Genomic DNA, 11603 nt, shown 5'->3' with positions numbered 1-11603 from the left:
TTTGTCAATAAAAAAAATAATAATAATAATCGCTGCGCGACAAAACATGAAATGATCCTTTTCACTTTTGACTGCCATTTTCAATGTATTTCAAATCTCGTATTTTGGTGTGAAAGAAAAAAACAATGATAGGTCAGTTTATGTGTGAGAGTTCTTGCATCACTGGAAAAGACGACGTTTATTAGTCTATTTGATATTTGGTGTCGGCCTGAAATAGCCGCACTCCTTGGATGCGGTTTAAAATGTAGTTGCAACCCAAATTTTAAAAAGACTGAAGATTCTAAAGTAGTTTGAGGTATGAACGATGCCATTAAAAGAGAGGGGGGGGGTTAAACGAAGACTCTTTGTTGTTGAATCAAGCGTTTCCGTTCCGCTTGACTTGTGACCCAGGTCGGCGCATGCGCAGCGACGATCGGCCCACATCGATGACATCACGCGATTCCGAGCGAGCAGCCAGCCTACTAGCCGACCAGCCAGCCGCCCGGTTGCTCGACGGACCGGACCGGACCGGACCTGAGCGAGCGAGCCAGCAGACGGACCGGTCACCTCTTCGGCCCGCCATACTTGAGCTCGCGGGCGACAATGTTCAACCGAACGAGGTGAGACCAGTCGGCGTTTTTTCCACTCGCTGAGCCGGCGCCCGGCGTTAACCCGACGGTTAAACCGTCGCCGGGGGTTCGGGGGGGTTGCGGGTCGGCTTGAGCGGGGTTCGCGCCGCCGCGCCGGGCGCCCGCCGAGTTTGTGACCCGCCCGCACGAGTCGCGGCGTGAGCAAATGTTTGTTTCAATGTGGCGAGCGCCGCTTCCAGGTCAAAGTGTCGCCGTCTACTTCCTGGCGGCGGGCTTCCAGGTGCGCCCTTTCTCTCCCCCGTCATCGCCGAAGAAGGGGGGAGGCAAGCGTAACCGATACCACCGGCCGATCAACCCTCGAGTGCGGCGGGTTCGGTGCCGTCGGGACGCCACGCACCTGTTGTTCTCGGGGGGGGGGTCACATTTGGACAGCCACCAAGTCGCGACGTCGCTCACCTCCATTCCACCGACCGTCCCGTTACTTTTGAGACGCCAAGGAGGACCACCTTGGCGGGAAGGAGGTGGACTTTTCCCGACGGCGGCTTGAATTCCCGGCAAGGGGAAAGGGAAAGGGAAAGGTTTAGCTTGGCCATCGGCGGCGCTCCTTTCCGCCTCGTCGCGTCTCGTCGGCCGATGGGGGCGCCGCTTGTGTAGGACAACAATGGCGTCATTTAGCATGGCGGCTCCATCCGAGCGGGGTCCGTCGCCATGGTGCAAGCGCCCCCCCCCCTTCAATCCCCAAATGCCCCAGCAACTGTCACCCTGCCCCCAACCCGGCCTCCCTGCGGCTTGGGACTTTTCCCCGTTGTTGGAACAGCTGGGCGCCCGTCGTTGGCCACGCCCCCAGCCGATCCCCTCATTGCCGGCGAGACGACAACCCCCCCCGCCCCCCCCCCCTGCAAATGCATCAACATCTGTCATCTGAAGGCTCATCCAAGGACGCAGCCGTGAAAGTTTGGCGAAAGGTCGCCGCGTTCATTTGTCTCCCCTCGCCCGCCTTTGCCTGGCGCAGGACGTCGGCGAGGGCCCCAAAGCGAGTCAGCGACCGAGATGACTCTTGGCGTCTTGGGGTCAAAAGAAAAAAAAAAGCCAGCGTGGCGCTTTTGGCCCCTTTTGGGCAGGTTGGGACACGTTTTCCCCAAAGTGCGGAATTCTCTCTCGGCCCACTTTTGTTTGACAAGTCGAAATAGGAGAGAGCCGCTCGCTCATTGGTTGTTGAGAACCCAGCGCCGGCTTCTTCCCATTCTGAAGGAGACGCCATTTTGCCTCCCGCGGCGGGGCTGTTGCATCAAAACAAGGTGAAAGGGCGCGTGTCCCACCGCTTGGCCTACATGTGCGGGGATCGAGACGTTAAGCCTCGCCCTTTCAATCCGGCAACCGCGTCAATCTGCGACGAGGCGCATCGGCGGCGGGCGGCCGCCGTCGCCCTTTCGGCCAAAACGGGTTGAAAAACGGAGGCCGAAAGCCGCCCACTTTCTGGACTCCCAACGGAGGACGGACGGAAGGTCCCCTCCAGCCCAGCTTTTGTTCATCCGTCGAACATTCCCCCTTCGTTGTTTGTTGTTTATTTGGACGTTGACCCCCCCCGCCCCCAACGCACGTCACACCTTGACCCAAAAGAAGTTGTCTAGAGGTCGAGCTGGGCGGCGCCCTCCGCCAGACGCCGTCCTATTAGAGTGAGGGAGTGTTGAAAGGGGGCGTAGCCAAGAGCCAGCAACATCTGTGTCCCTCCTCCCCCCCCCCCCGACCCATCGCCAGCCCCCCCTCAACCCAGACGCCTCCCTCACTGCATTCTGCGGAGGAGCGAGGCAAGCGAGGCGAGGTGTCAACGGCAGGCGCGCCCGCATTTCTCTCGTGCTTTTTCTTAAAGCCGCCGTCCCCCGAAATGCGCTTTTGGATGTCGGCGGACGCCCGCAACCGCGTGAGCCTCGCGGCCTGAAAAAGGAGACGAGACTTCTGGGGAAGGTAAGACCAAACAAACCACGACGGCGCCGCCGGCTCGCTATCTGCCGGCTGGAATGCGTGCCGTCGAGGTGGGGGCGCGCGTGGGGGGCTTTTATCACTCCCCCGCCTTAAATCCCGACCAGGCCGGCAGGGGCGCCGGCGATGGTATCGCGTCAGCCTAATTAGCCGGAGTCGGGGCGGAAAACCTCCGTGGGGAAGGTCAGGTGACCCGGGGGGGAGGGGGGTGATAGGCATTGATGTCAGGGCGCCAAGGAGATGAGCTACTTTTGGGATGGAAAGGAAAGTCACCTTGAGCAAAGGGGGAGGTGTCCCCATCCCAGCTTGCCCCCCTCCCCCCTCCCCGTGAAGAGCCCACTTTGGTGTCAAAGGAAAAGAGAAAAGATGGTTTTTGGCCTTTTGTCAGGGGCAAGCTGGTGCCCCCCCCCCCCAAAAAAAGGTTTCCTTTCTCCGCCGCTGATGCCAGACGCCCTCTCTTGCTCTGTGAAGGAGGTCAAGTTTTTCCTGTCCTGAAAAAGACGTACCCCCCCCCCCCACAGAATTCGCACCCTGTTTGGTTGCCCCCCGCCCCCCCAAAGGAGCTTTGCTCGGGCGCACAATGGCCGACCTCGGTGCCGTTGTGGAAACAAAAGTCCAACTTTCAGCCTGGGCCGCCTCATGACTCTCTGTGGCGTTGGGGGGGAGGGGGGGGGGTCTCGCCGTCACATCTGCTTTTCCTCGGCTTGTCGTTCACGTCACGGCAAGCAAATGGATGCGGCGGCCATGTCTTCCAGGGCGCTGTGAGGGGGCGGAGACGGTGACGAGCCAAGGAGCCTCCGCCACCGGCCCGCCCGGGAGCGCCATGGCTCCCCGGAAGCGCGGCGGCGGGGGCGGCGGCCTCTCCTCCTTCTTGTGCTGTTTCAACGGCGGCGAGCAGCCCGAGATCACCTACAGGCTGCGCCAGGACTTTGCCCCCCCGGCCACGGAGCCCGGCCTCCCCATGCCGGCCTGCGGCGAGCTGGACGCCATCTTCTCCGACTTGGTGGTAAGAAGCCGAAGGTCCGTTTTGGGGAGCGGCCTTCGCTCCCCGTCGCCGCGCTCGGGCCTCATTTTGGGCTTTTGTGAACGCGCAGGACGAGCTGGACCTCGGCGACAAGCACCGGGAAGCCATGTTTGCCCTCCCCGCCGAGAAAAAGTGGCAGATCTACTGCAGCAAAAAGAAGGTAACGCGCGGGCTTTCTCCGGGGGGTCCGCGCCTCATTAGAATGCCGCGGGCTCAGCTGACGGAATCAAGACGCGGCGGCGTTTGTCCCAGATCGCGGCCCGCTTCCGGCCCAAAATAGCGCCGCGTCCCCTCGGATGTGTCCTTTTTTTCCCGTCTGCGTCCAATCTCGATCCCGCCCCCGTTGCGTCTTTCCAGGAGCAGGAGTCCGACAAGAGCGCCACCAGCTGGCCCGAGTATTACATCGACCGGCTCAATTCAATGGCGGCTGTAAGTCGACCGCGTGCGCGCTTGCGTGCTTGCCCCTCCCCCCCCCCGCCCCCCCTTAACCCGCGTTTGCTTGCGGCGCAGCGAAAGACGCTCGCGCTGTTGGAGACGGAGGACGAGCAGGACAGGAACCAAACGGTGGAGAGCTTGAAGACGGCCCTCAGGACTCAGCCCATGAGGTGAGCGCGGGCTTTGGGGCGGGGCGAACGCGGACGGGCCGTCCCACCCACGGCGGGCTGCGCTCCCCAAGGTTCGTGACGCGCTTCGTGGACCTGGACGGCCTGACGTGCCTGCTGAACTTCCTGGAGAGCCTGGAGCGGGAGGCGGGCGAGTCGCGGGCGCACGCCTCGCTGATCGGCTGCGTCAAGGCGCTGATGAACAACTCGGCGGGCCGCGCCCACGTGCTGGCGCACGGCCGCGGCATCGACGTCATCGCGCGGAGCCTGGCCGCCGACGACGCGCGCGCCAAAGTGGCGGCGCTGGAGATCCTGGGCGCCGTCTGCCTGGTGCCCGGCGGCCACCGCAAGGTCCTGGAGGCCATGACGCGCTACCGGCGCTTCGCCTGCGAGAGGACCCGCTTTCAGGTGCCCCGTCGCGCCGTTGCCGCCGGGCGCCGTTGCCCGGCCCCGCCCACCTCCTCCTCTCGCCCGCCCCCCCGCAGACGCTCCTCAACGATCTGGACCGCGGCACGGGCCGCTACCGGGACGAGGTCCACCTCAAGACGGCCATCATGTCCTTTGTCAACGCCGTGCTGAGTCAGGGCGCCGGGGAGGTAAGGCCGGCGCCGCCGCGCTCTTCCGTTGCCGACCCCGGGTCACGACCTTTCGTCCGAGCAGACCAGCCTGGAGTTCCGCCTCCACCTGCGCTACGAGTTTCTCATGCTGGGCATCCAGCCAATCGTCGACAAGCTGCGCTCTCACGAGAACGCCACCTTGGACAGGTGAGAAAATGTCGGCCGACGAGGACTCGAGAGCGCCGGCCCAAAAACGCCCGTCTGCCGTGACGCCCCGCCCCCTTCGCAGGCATTTGGACTACTTTGAGATGTTGCGCAATGAGGACGAGCTGGCCCTGGCCAAGCGTTTTGAGTCGGTGAGCCCACGCCACGCGGTGCCGGTCGGGCCTCGGGACGGGACGCGCTGACCCCGGACTTTGCCGACCGGGCAGGTCCACGTGGACACCAAAAGTGCCGGGCAGATCTTTGACCTGATCCGCAAGAAGATGAGCCACAGCGACGCCTACCCGCACCTGATGTCCGTCCTCCATCACTGCCTCCTCATGCCACGTGAGCCTCGCCCGTCCGTCCGTCCGTCCGTCCGTCCGTCCGTCGCCCCGCCGACTCCCGACCAATGTCTCCGGGCCCAGACAAGAGGGGCGGCGAGGCGGTCCAGTACTGGCTGCTCCTGGATCGCATCGTCCAGCAGATGGTGCTGCAGAACGACAAGGGCCAAGATCCCGACGTGGCGCCGCTGGAGAATTTCAACGTCAAAAATGTGGTGCGCATGTGAGTGAGCCCCCGAACGGCGGCGCGAAACGGAAAAGAAGTCGCCGAAGGACGACGATGCCACGCTCTCGTCCAGGTTGGTCAACGAGAACGAAGTCAAGCAGTGGAAGGAGCAGGCGGAAAAGATGCGGAAAGGTCAGCGCCCGCCGCCGCCGACGACCGTGCCAACCGCCGCCGTCAACCGCCGCCGTCAACCGCCGCCGCCAACCGCCGCCTTTGCCATCCAGAGCGACACGACTTGCAGCAGAAATTGGAGAAGAAGGAGCGCGAGTGCGACGCCAAGACGCAGGAAAAGGAGGACGTGATGCAGACGCTCAACAAGATGAAAGACAAGCTGGAGAAGGAGAGCGCCGAGCACAAGAAGGCCAAGCAGCAAGCGGAGCAGCTCGCCGCGCGCCTGCGCCAGCTCGGCGGCGGGAACGTACGTCGCTGCCGGCGCGCCGCCATTGCCGTGCCGCCGCCGCCGCGCACTCCCCCCGTCCTCTCTTCCTTGCAGAGTCAAGCCGGCGTAGTTGTCGGAGGTCCCGCCTCCGCCCCCGGCGGCCCCGCGCCGCCTCCTGCGCCCGCGCCGTCCTCTTTCGGACCGCCCCCGGGTGGCGCGCCGGCTCTGCCGCCGCCGGGCGGGCCTCCTCCTCCTCCGCCGCCCGGCGCCCCGCTCGGGCCTCCTCCGGCGCGGAAGAAGAACATCCCGCAGCCGCGCAACCCGCTCAAGTCGTTCAACTGGGCCAAGCTGGCCGAGGTGAGCGAGGCCTCGCCGTCATTTCGGGCGCGGCGGCGACAAACGGCCAACGGCTTTGGTTGCCCCTCCCCCTCCCCCTCCCGCCCTTAGAATAAACTGGAGGGCACCGTTTGGACGGAGGTGGACGACGGCAGGGTGTTCCAAATTCTGGACCTGCAGGACATTGAAAAGACCTTTTCCGCCTACCAGAGACAGCAGGTACCGGTTCCGGCCGGTCCCGTCGAAGCCTCGCGTCCATCAAGCTTTTGTCACTCGCCGTCCAAGATGTCCATCGGCTTTTGTCTTTGCGCTCGGCGGGCGCGGGCCGAGTTTCCCGTCTGACTCTAACGAAGGCTTCCTCGTGTCGCTTGCCGCTTCCCGGCTGCTCTTTAGGACTCGTTTCCCCCGGCTGGCGGCAAACAGGTGAGTGCTCTGCCCAGCCGTCGCTCTCGCCTGCCGCTTTGGCCGCCGCCGCCGCCGCTTCCTTCGGGGGACCCGAGAGGAGCGAGCCTCCCATCAACCCGTTGAGAGCTTGGCGAGGCATCCTTGAGGTCGGGGCCGGGGGACCTTCCCTTTCTGCCGTCCCGGAGCGCCCCCCGCCGCCGCTATCGTGACTTGGCCTTTCCTCTTTCCGGCCGGCTCGTCCGGGACGTTTGGGCTCGGCGCGGATTCGCCCGCCGCCACGTTTGCCCGTGTGTCTTGCAGAAAGACGGCGAGGACGAGGCGCCGGGCTGCAAAAAGGCGAAGGAGCTGTCGGTGATCGACGGCCGGCGGGCGCAGAACTGCAACATCCTCCTCTCCAGGTAGCGCCTCGACGGGCGCCGTTTCTTGCGGACGGGCCTCGTCTTGATTTGGCACCCGTGCGGTCCCGCAGGCTGAAGCTGTCCAACGAGGAGATGAAGAAGGCCGTCCTCGGCATGGACCAGCAGGAGGACCTTCCCAAAGACATGCTGGAGCAGGTGCGGCGGCGGCCCCCGACGGGTCGGCCGGCCGGGGGCCAACTCCTTTTCCGGCTTTGCAGTTGCTGAAATTTGTGCCCGAGAAGAGCGACGTGGACCTCCTGGAGGAGCACCGGCACGAGCTGGAGCGCATGGCCAAAGCCGACCGCTTCCTCTACGAGATGAGCAGGTAGCAAGCTCGCCCGCTTTTGTGCGAAATCGGGCGGGGGGGGGGTGTTTGGAGTCACCTTGTGTCACCCCCCGCCAGAATAAACCACTACCAGCAGAGGCTGCAGTCTTTGTACTTCAAGAAGAAGTTTGCCGAGCGGATCGCCGAGATCAAGCCCAAAGTGGCAGGTGAGCTGCCGCCCGGCACCGCCCGGCGCCGCCCGGCGTCCAAAAGCCAACGCGCTGTCCCCCGGGCGCCCGCAGCTCTGGCCGAGGCCTCCAAAGAGGTCTTGCGCAGCCGGAACCTGAGGCAGCTCCTGGAGGTGGTGCTGGCCTTCGGCAACTACATGAACAAGGGCCAGCGCGGCAACGCCTTTGGCTTCAAGGTGTCGTCGCTCAACAAGATCGCCGACACCAAGTCCAGCGTGGACAAGTGAGTGGCCGCCGCCGCCGTCGCCGGTTCGCAAGCGAGCGACTCGCCTTTGCCTGGCCAGGAACGTCCACCTCCTGCACTACCTGATCACCATCCTGGAGAAGAAGTACCCCCAAGTGCTGAGCTTCCAGCGCGACTTGGCCAGCGTGCCCGAGGCGGCCAAAGTCAAGTAGGTGGAGCCTCGCCGACGGCTTTTTGGCGCCGCGGTCGCCCCTCGACGCCTTTGACATCCTCGCCCGCAGCGTGACGGAGCTGGAGAAAGACGTCGGCAACTTGCGCGCCGGCTTGAAAAGCGTGGAGAGCGTACGTCGCCGTAGCGAGTTTGCCGCCCCTCCCCCGTCCCGGGCGGCTCACGGGGCGCTCTAACTTCTTGCGGCTCGGTTCCCCAGGAGCTGAGCTACCAGAAGGAGCGAGCGCAGGAGGCGGGCGACAAGTTTGTGCCGGCGATGAGCCAGTTTGTCACCGTGGCCGGCTTCGGCTTCTCCGAAGTGGACGACTCGCTGACGGAGGCCAAAGACCTGGTGAGACCGCCCGCTCTCAAGGGGCCTTTTTATTTTCCCGGCCGTGCCCGACCGGCCTTCGGCATTTGGCAAAAATCAAAGCGCCTCCGATGCAAAAAGTAGTTGCCCGCCCTCCGTCCGCAGTTCGCCAAGGCGGCGAAGCACTTTGGCGAGGACGCCGGCAAGATGCAGCCCGACGAGTTCTTCGGCATCTTCGACCGGTTCTCGCAGTCCTTCGGCGAGGCGCAGCGGGAGAACGACAACGTGCGGCGGCGCAAAGAGGAAGACGAGCGCAGAGCCAAAATGGAAGCTCGGGTAACTGCCGGGGGCCGCCATCTTTGTTTGGGCTCGCCAAGTAAGTGCAAACGGCTGTTTTTGTTTGATTTTGCCTTTGGTGGGACCGCGGCGCAGCTCAAAGAGCAGCGAGAAAGGGAGCGCGAGGCGCGCCAGGCCGTAGGCGGCGGCGAGGACGACGGCGGCGAGTTTGACGACCTGGTGTCGGCGCTGCGCTCGGGCGAGGTCTTTGACAAGGACCTGTCCAAGATGAAGCGCAACCGCAAGCGCATCAACAGCCGCAAGTCGGAGGGCGCTCGCGAGCGCCCCGTCGCCAAGCTCAACTTGTAGCGTGCGGCCGTGAAGCCACATTCCCTCACTTGAACTTGAACTTCCCGACCAACGCAAGACGCGAGTTTTGTTGTTGTCTGCCTACAAGCGGGCCGAACGCCCTGAAAATGCCGGATGGGCGCAGCCTCCAGTTGGACTTTCCTTCCCCTCCCCCGTCAGAGCTTTGTCCTCAAGCTAAAAAGAAGCCATTCCCTCTCGCCCCCTTTCTTGTTTTCAAATAGTTTCTCAGGGTCGGGCGTCGTCGAGACTCGGATACGAATGCGACGGCCAAAGGGCAACAGAAGGCACAAACGCGCTAGCTCCTTTTAGCGCGGGTCAATGCCAACTTCACACACTGGAAAAGCTCCTCCCGACACTTGGGACGGATTGTTTGGTTGACCTCCGTAACGCGCTTTTTTCGGAATGCTGGAAAACACGGCACGTTTGTTCAAATCTGGCCTTAATTGTCGTCGTCAAGTGGCTACTTTTGTAGGCCGGGAGCGAAAATGGCCGAGCCACCTCCGAAGCTGCTGTCGTCGTGCTAAAACGCCATTAAAAACAGGGCCGAGCGAGGTCATCTTTGCCTTTTTATTTCCTCAAAGTCTGCGGCGGCAAGCGTTTCACATTGTTGCCCTTTTTCGCTCTTGTTCGGAACGCCGAACTGTGAGGTCAACGCCAAGGTCAAGCGCGGCAACTTGTCCAATGGAAGTCTTGCGGCTGGCGGGCGAGAGGCTCACTTGAGGACAAAGCCGTCCTTCAGCTGGTCCTCCGTCTCCTGCACCAAACGAGAGGCTCCGGTGTAGAAGGCCCTGCCGGCCACTTGGACCACCACCGCCTCGAAGTCGCCGCACGTGGTCTCCTGCGGGGGTCAAAAAAAGGGAAGAAGCCATTTTGGACGCCTTTTCGGAGCGGACGGACGCTCGGGCCACCTCGACGGCCTGGCCGGTGAACCGCGATCCGGTGGCCCCGCTGCGGAAGGTCCTGGTCTGCTTCAGGCCCATCTGGCCCCTGCGGTACTGGAGGGCCACCCGCGCCGTCACGCCGGATCCCGTCGGGCTGCGGTCCACCTTCGAGCGGGCAAAGTGAGCGCGCCTGAACCCCCCTCGGCGCCCCCGCGCCAGCGCCTCACCTGCGCTTCTGCGAAGACGCAGATGTTGGCGGTGGCCTCCGAGGAGAAGTCGTCTTTGCCGTCGGTGAGGATGGTGCCGTACAGGAAGGCCAGATCGGCGCTCAGCGGGTGGCTCAGCTTCACCTGGGATGGAGAGACGGACGGACGGACGGCGACGGACAGGTTTCTGTTCACGCTGGCTCAATCGCAATGTTTCATGATGCAACTTCCGAATTGCACAAGCGCGATCCAGGACGGTTGGCACGGCCACCGTCCAATCCCCCCCCCCCCCCCCCCCCCCCTACCTGCAATTTGACGGCTTTGGTGACGGCCGTGGCGGCGTCCACCAGATCTCTGGTCCGGGACTCGCTCACGTCCAGACCGAAGCGGCGCGCGTCCACGATGGCGTAAAACGCTCCCCCGTAGCTGATGTCCACCGTCACGTCGCCGAAGCCTTCCACCGCCACCGTCACATCTGCCGGCGGCGCGGGGAGAGCCGTCAGCTCGCTTCCCTCCCCCGAAGGACGAAGCGAGGCGACGCACCGGCGGCAAAGACAAAGGCCGGCACGCTGAGGAACCTGACCGCCCCCGTCTTGCCCTCGGCGTACTCCACAAAGGCCCTGACCAGGCCGCACGGGCAGTGGATGTTGACGGGCGTCTCGGGCGAGCGCGGCTCCTTCACCAGCCCGTAGTCGACGGCGAAGCGTCCCAAGGCCACCACGGCGTGCCCGCACATGGTGCTGTAGCCCTGGTTGTGCAGGAACAGGACGCCAAAGTGGGCGTCGGGCAGCTCGCTGGCCACCGGCACGGCGCCGTACATGTCGCGGTGGCCCCGCGGCTCCAGCATCAGCGCCCGCCGCAGGTGGTCCAGGTGCCGGCGGGCGTAGCGCCGCTTGGACAGCAGGGTGGGGCCTTCCACCCGCGGGTAGCCGCCGACCACGACGCGCAGAGGCTCGCCGCCCGCGTGCATGTCCACCACCGACAGCTCGGCGCCCTCGTGCGGCGGCAGCCGCGCGTCCATCGCTGCGACGGGGAGCAAAAGCGCAAAGGCGGCGATCGTTTCTGGAGCCGTTTGACCGCTCCCGAATTCTAACCCCGCTTCTATCGATCTGTTTTTTAGCTGGGGACGCCAAGCGACTCGAGCGAGGGAGGACGCTCGTCAATCAAGGTACCGTTGCACGCGCACCATCTTTTCCTCCGTTAAAGCACCGTTACCCATCAAAGATATCGATATTCTTTGCTGGAGGGCAATTCGACAACATCTCTTGAGCTCGGCCGGTTTAATTTGGCCCAAGCGTCCCTCCGATTTTATGAGATCGATCGGATGCCCAACTAACTAAGCCAGTTTACCCCCCCCCCCCTCCGATTCGCCAAATGGGGTCGTTTCGGCCATGAGGTTTTGCTCGTTTCTTGGGTTCTTTCACATCCGAGTGAGCCGTTCGATGACCCGACCCGCAATCCCTTCGCGTTTTGCGCGACAATAGAAGAATAGCGTCAAATACTTACGTTCGCCTCTTCGACTGGGTCCTGAGTGGCACTTTTCTTCTTCGTCGGTTTCCGCAAGTTCATTCGCGAGCGCTTTGCTGCGCCCTGGCGGCCGATCGAACGTACGACGCGTTTGCTCATTTAAAAGGG

At 63.5% G+C, this 11603-nt stretch overlaps 2 protein-coding genes across 4 annotated transcripts; one reads left to right on the top strand and one right to left on the bottom strand.

Annotated features, from left to right (window-relative positions):
* The first annotated feature begins 445 nt into the window (after positions 1 to 445).
* daam1b (dishevelled associated activator of morphogenesis 1b) lies at positions 446 to 11450 on the top strand. 3 transcript variants are annotated; one of them, XM_089021821.1, is made up of 26 exons: positions 446 to 599; positions 3305 to 3555; positions 3644 to 3733; positions 3931 to 4002; positions 4084 to 4178; positions 4250 to 4583; positions 4661 to 4771; positions 4836 to 4939; positions 5022 to 5088; positions 5164 to 5281; positions 5362 to 5500; positions 5577 to 5635; positions 5728 to 5921; positions 5997 to 6239; positions 6330 to 6437; positions 6612 to 6641; positions 6924 to 7021; positions 7093 to 7177; positions 7240 to 7346; positions 7425 to 7513; positions 7589 to 7757; positions 7819 to 7926; positions 8000 to 8060; positions 8147 to 8278; positions 8402 to 8572; positions 8669 to 9437. In XM_089021821.1, the coding sequence occupies exons 2-26, from the start codon at positions 3373 to 3375 to the stop codon at positions 8879 to 8881; spliced, it is 3180 nt and encodes a 1059-aa protein (XP_088877947.1). In that variant the 5' UTR covers positions 446 to 599; positions 3305 to 3372; the 3' UTR covers positions 8882 to 9437. The 3 variants fall into 3 exon arrangements, with proteins under 3 accessions (XP_088877947.1, XP_088877946.1, XP_088877945.1); XM_089021820.1 differs by lacking the exon at positions 8669 to 9437 and adding an exon at positions 11089 to 11450 and having other exon boundaries at positions 5728 to 6239; positions 6858 to 7021; XM_089021819.1 differs by having other exon boundaries at positions 5728 to 6239; positions 6858 to 7021.
* Positions 9435 to 11509, bottom strand: l3hypdh (trans-L-3-hydroxyproline dehydratase). The gene is made up of 6 exons (XM_089021844.1): positions 11475 to 11509; positions 10512 to 10991; positions 10274 to 10443; positions 9990 to 10112; positions 9790 to 9927; positions 9435 to 9719 (listed from the first exon to the last, which is right to left on the bottom strand). The coding sequence occupies exons 2-6, from the start codon at positions 10987 to 10989 to the stop codon at positions 9594 to 9596; spliced, it is 1035 nt and encodes a 344-aa protein (XP_088877970.1). The 5' UTR covers positions 10990 to 10991; positions 11475 to 11509; the 3' UTR covers positions 9435 to 9593.
* Between the last annotated feature and the right edge of the window lie 94 nt (positions 11510 to 11603).

This window comes from Hippocampus bargibanti, linkage group LG19, assembly GCF_051943395.1.
Source record: "Hippocampus bargibanti isolate YZ-2025 linkage group LG19, ASM5194339v1, whole genome shotgun sequence".
Classification (NCBI taxonomy): domain Eukaryota; kingdom Metazoa; phylum Chordata; class Actinopteri; order Syngnathiformes; family Syngnathidae; genus Hippocampus; species Hippocampus bargibanti.
Note: the sequence above shows the minus strand (reverse complement) of the source record. Positions and strands in the feature narration are given on the sequence as shown.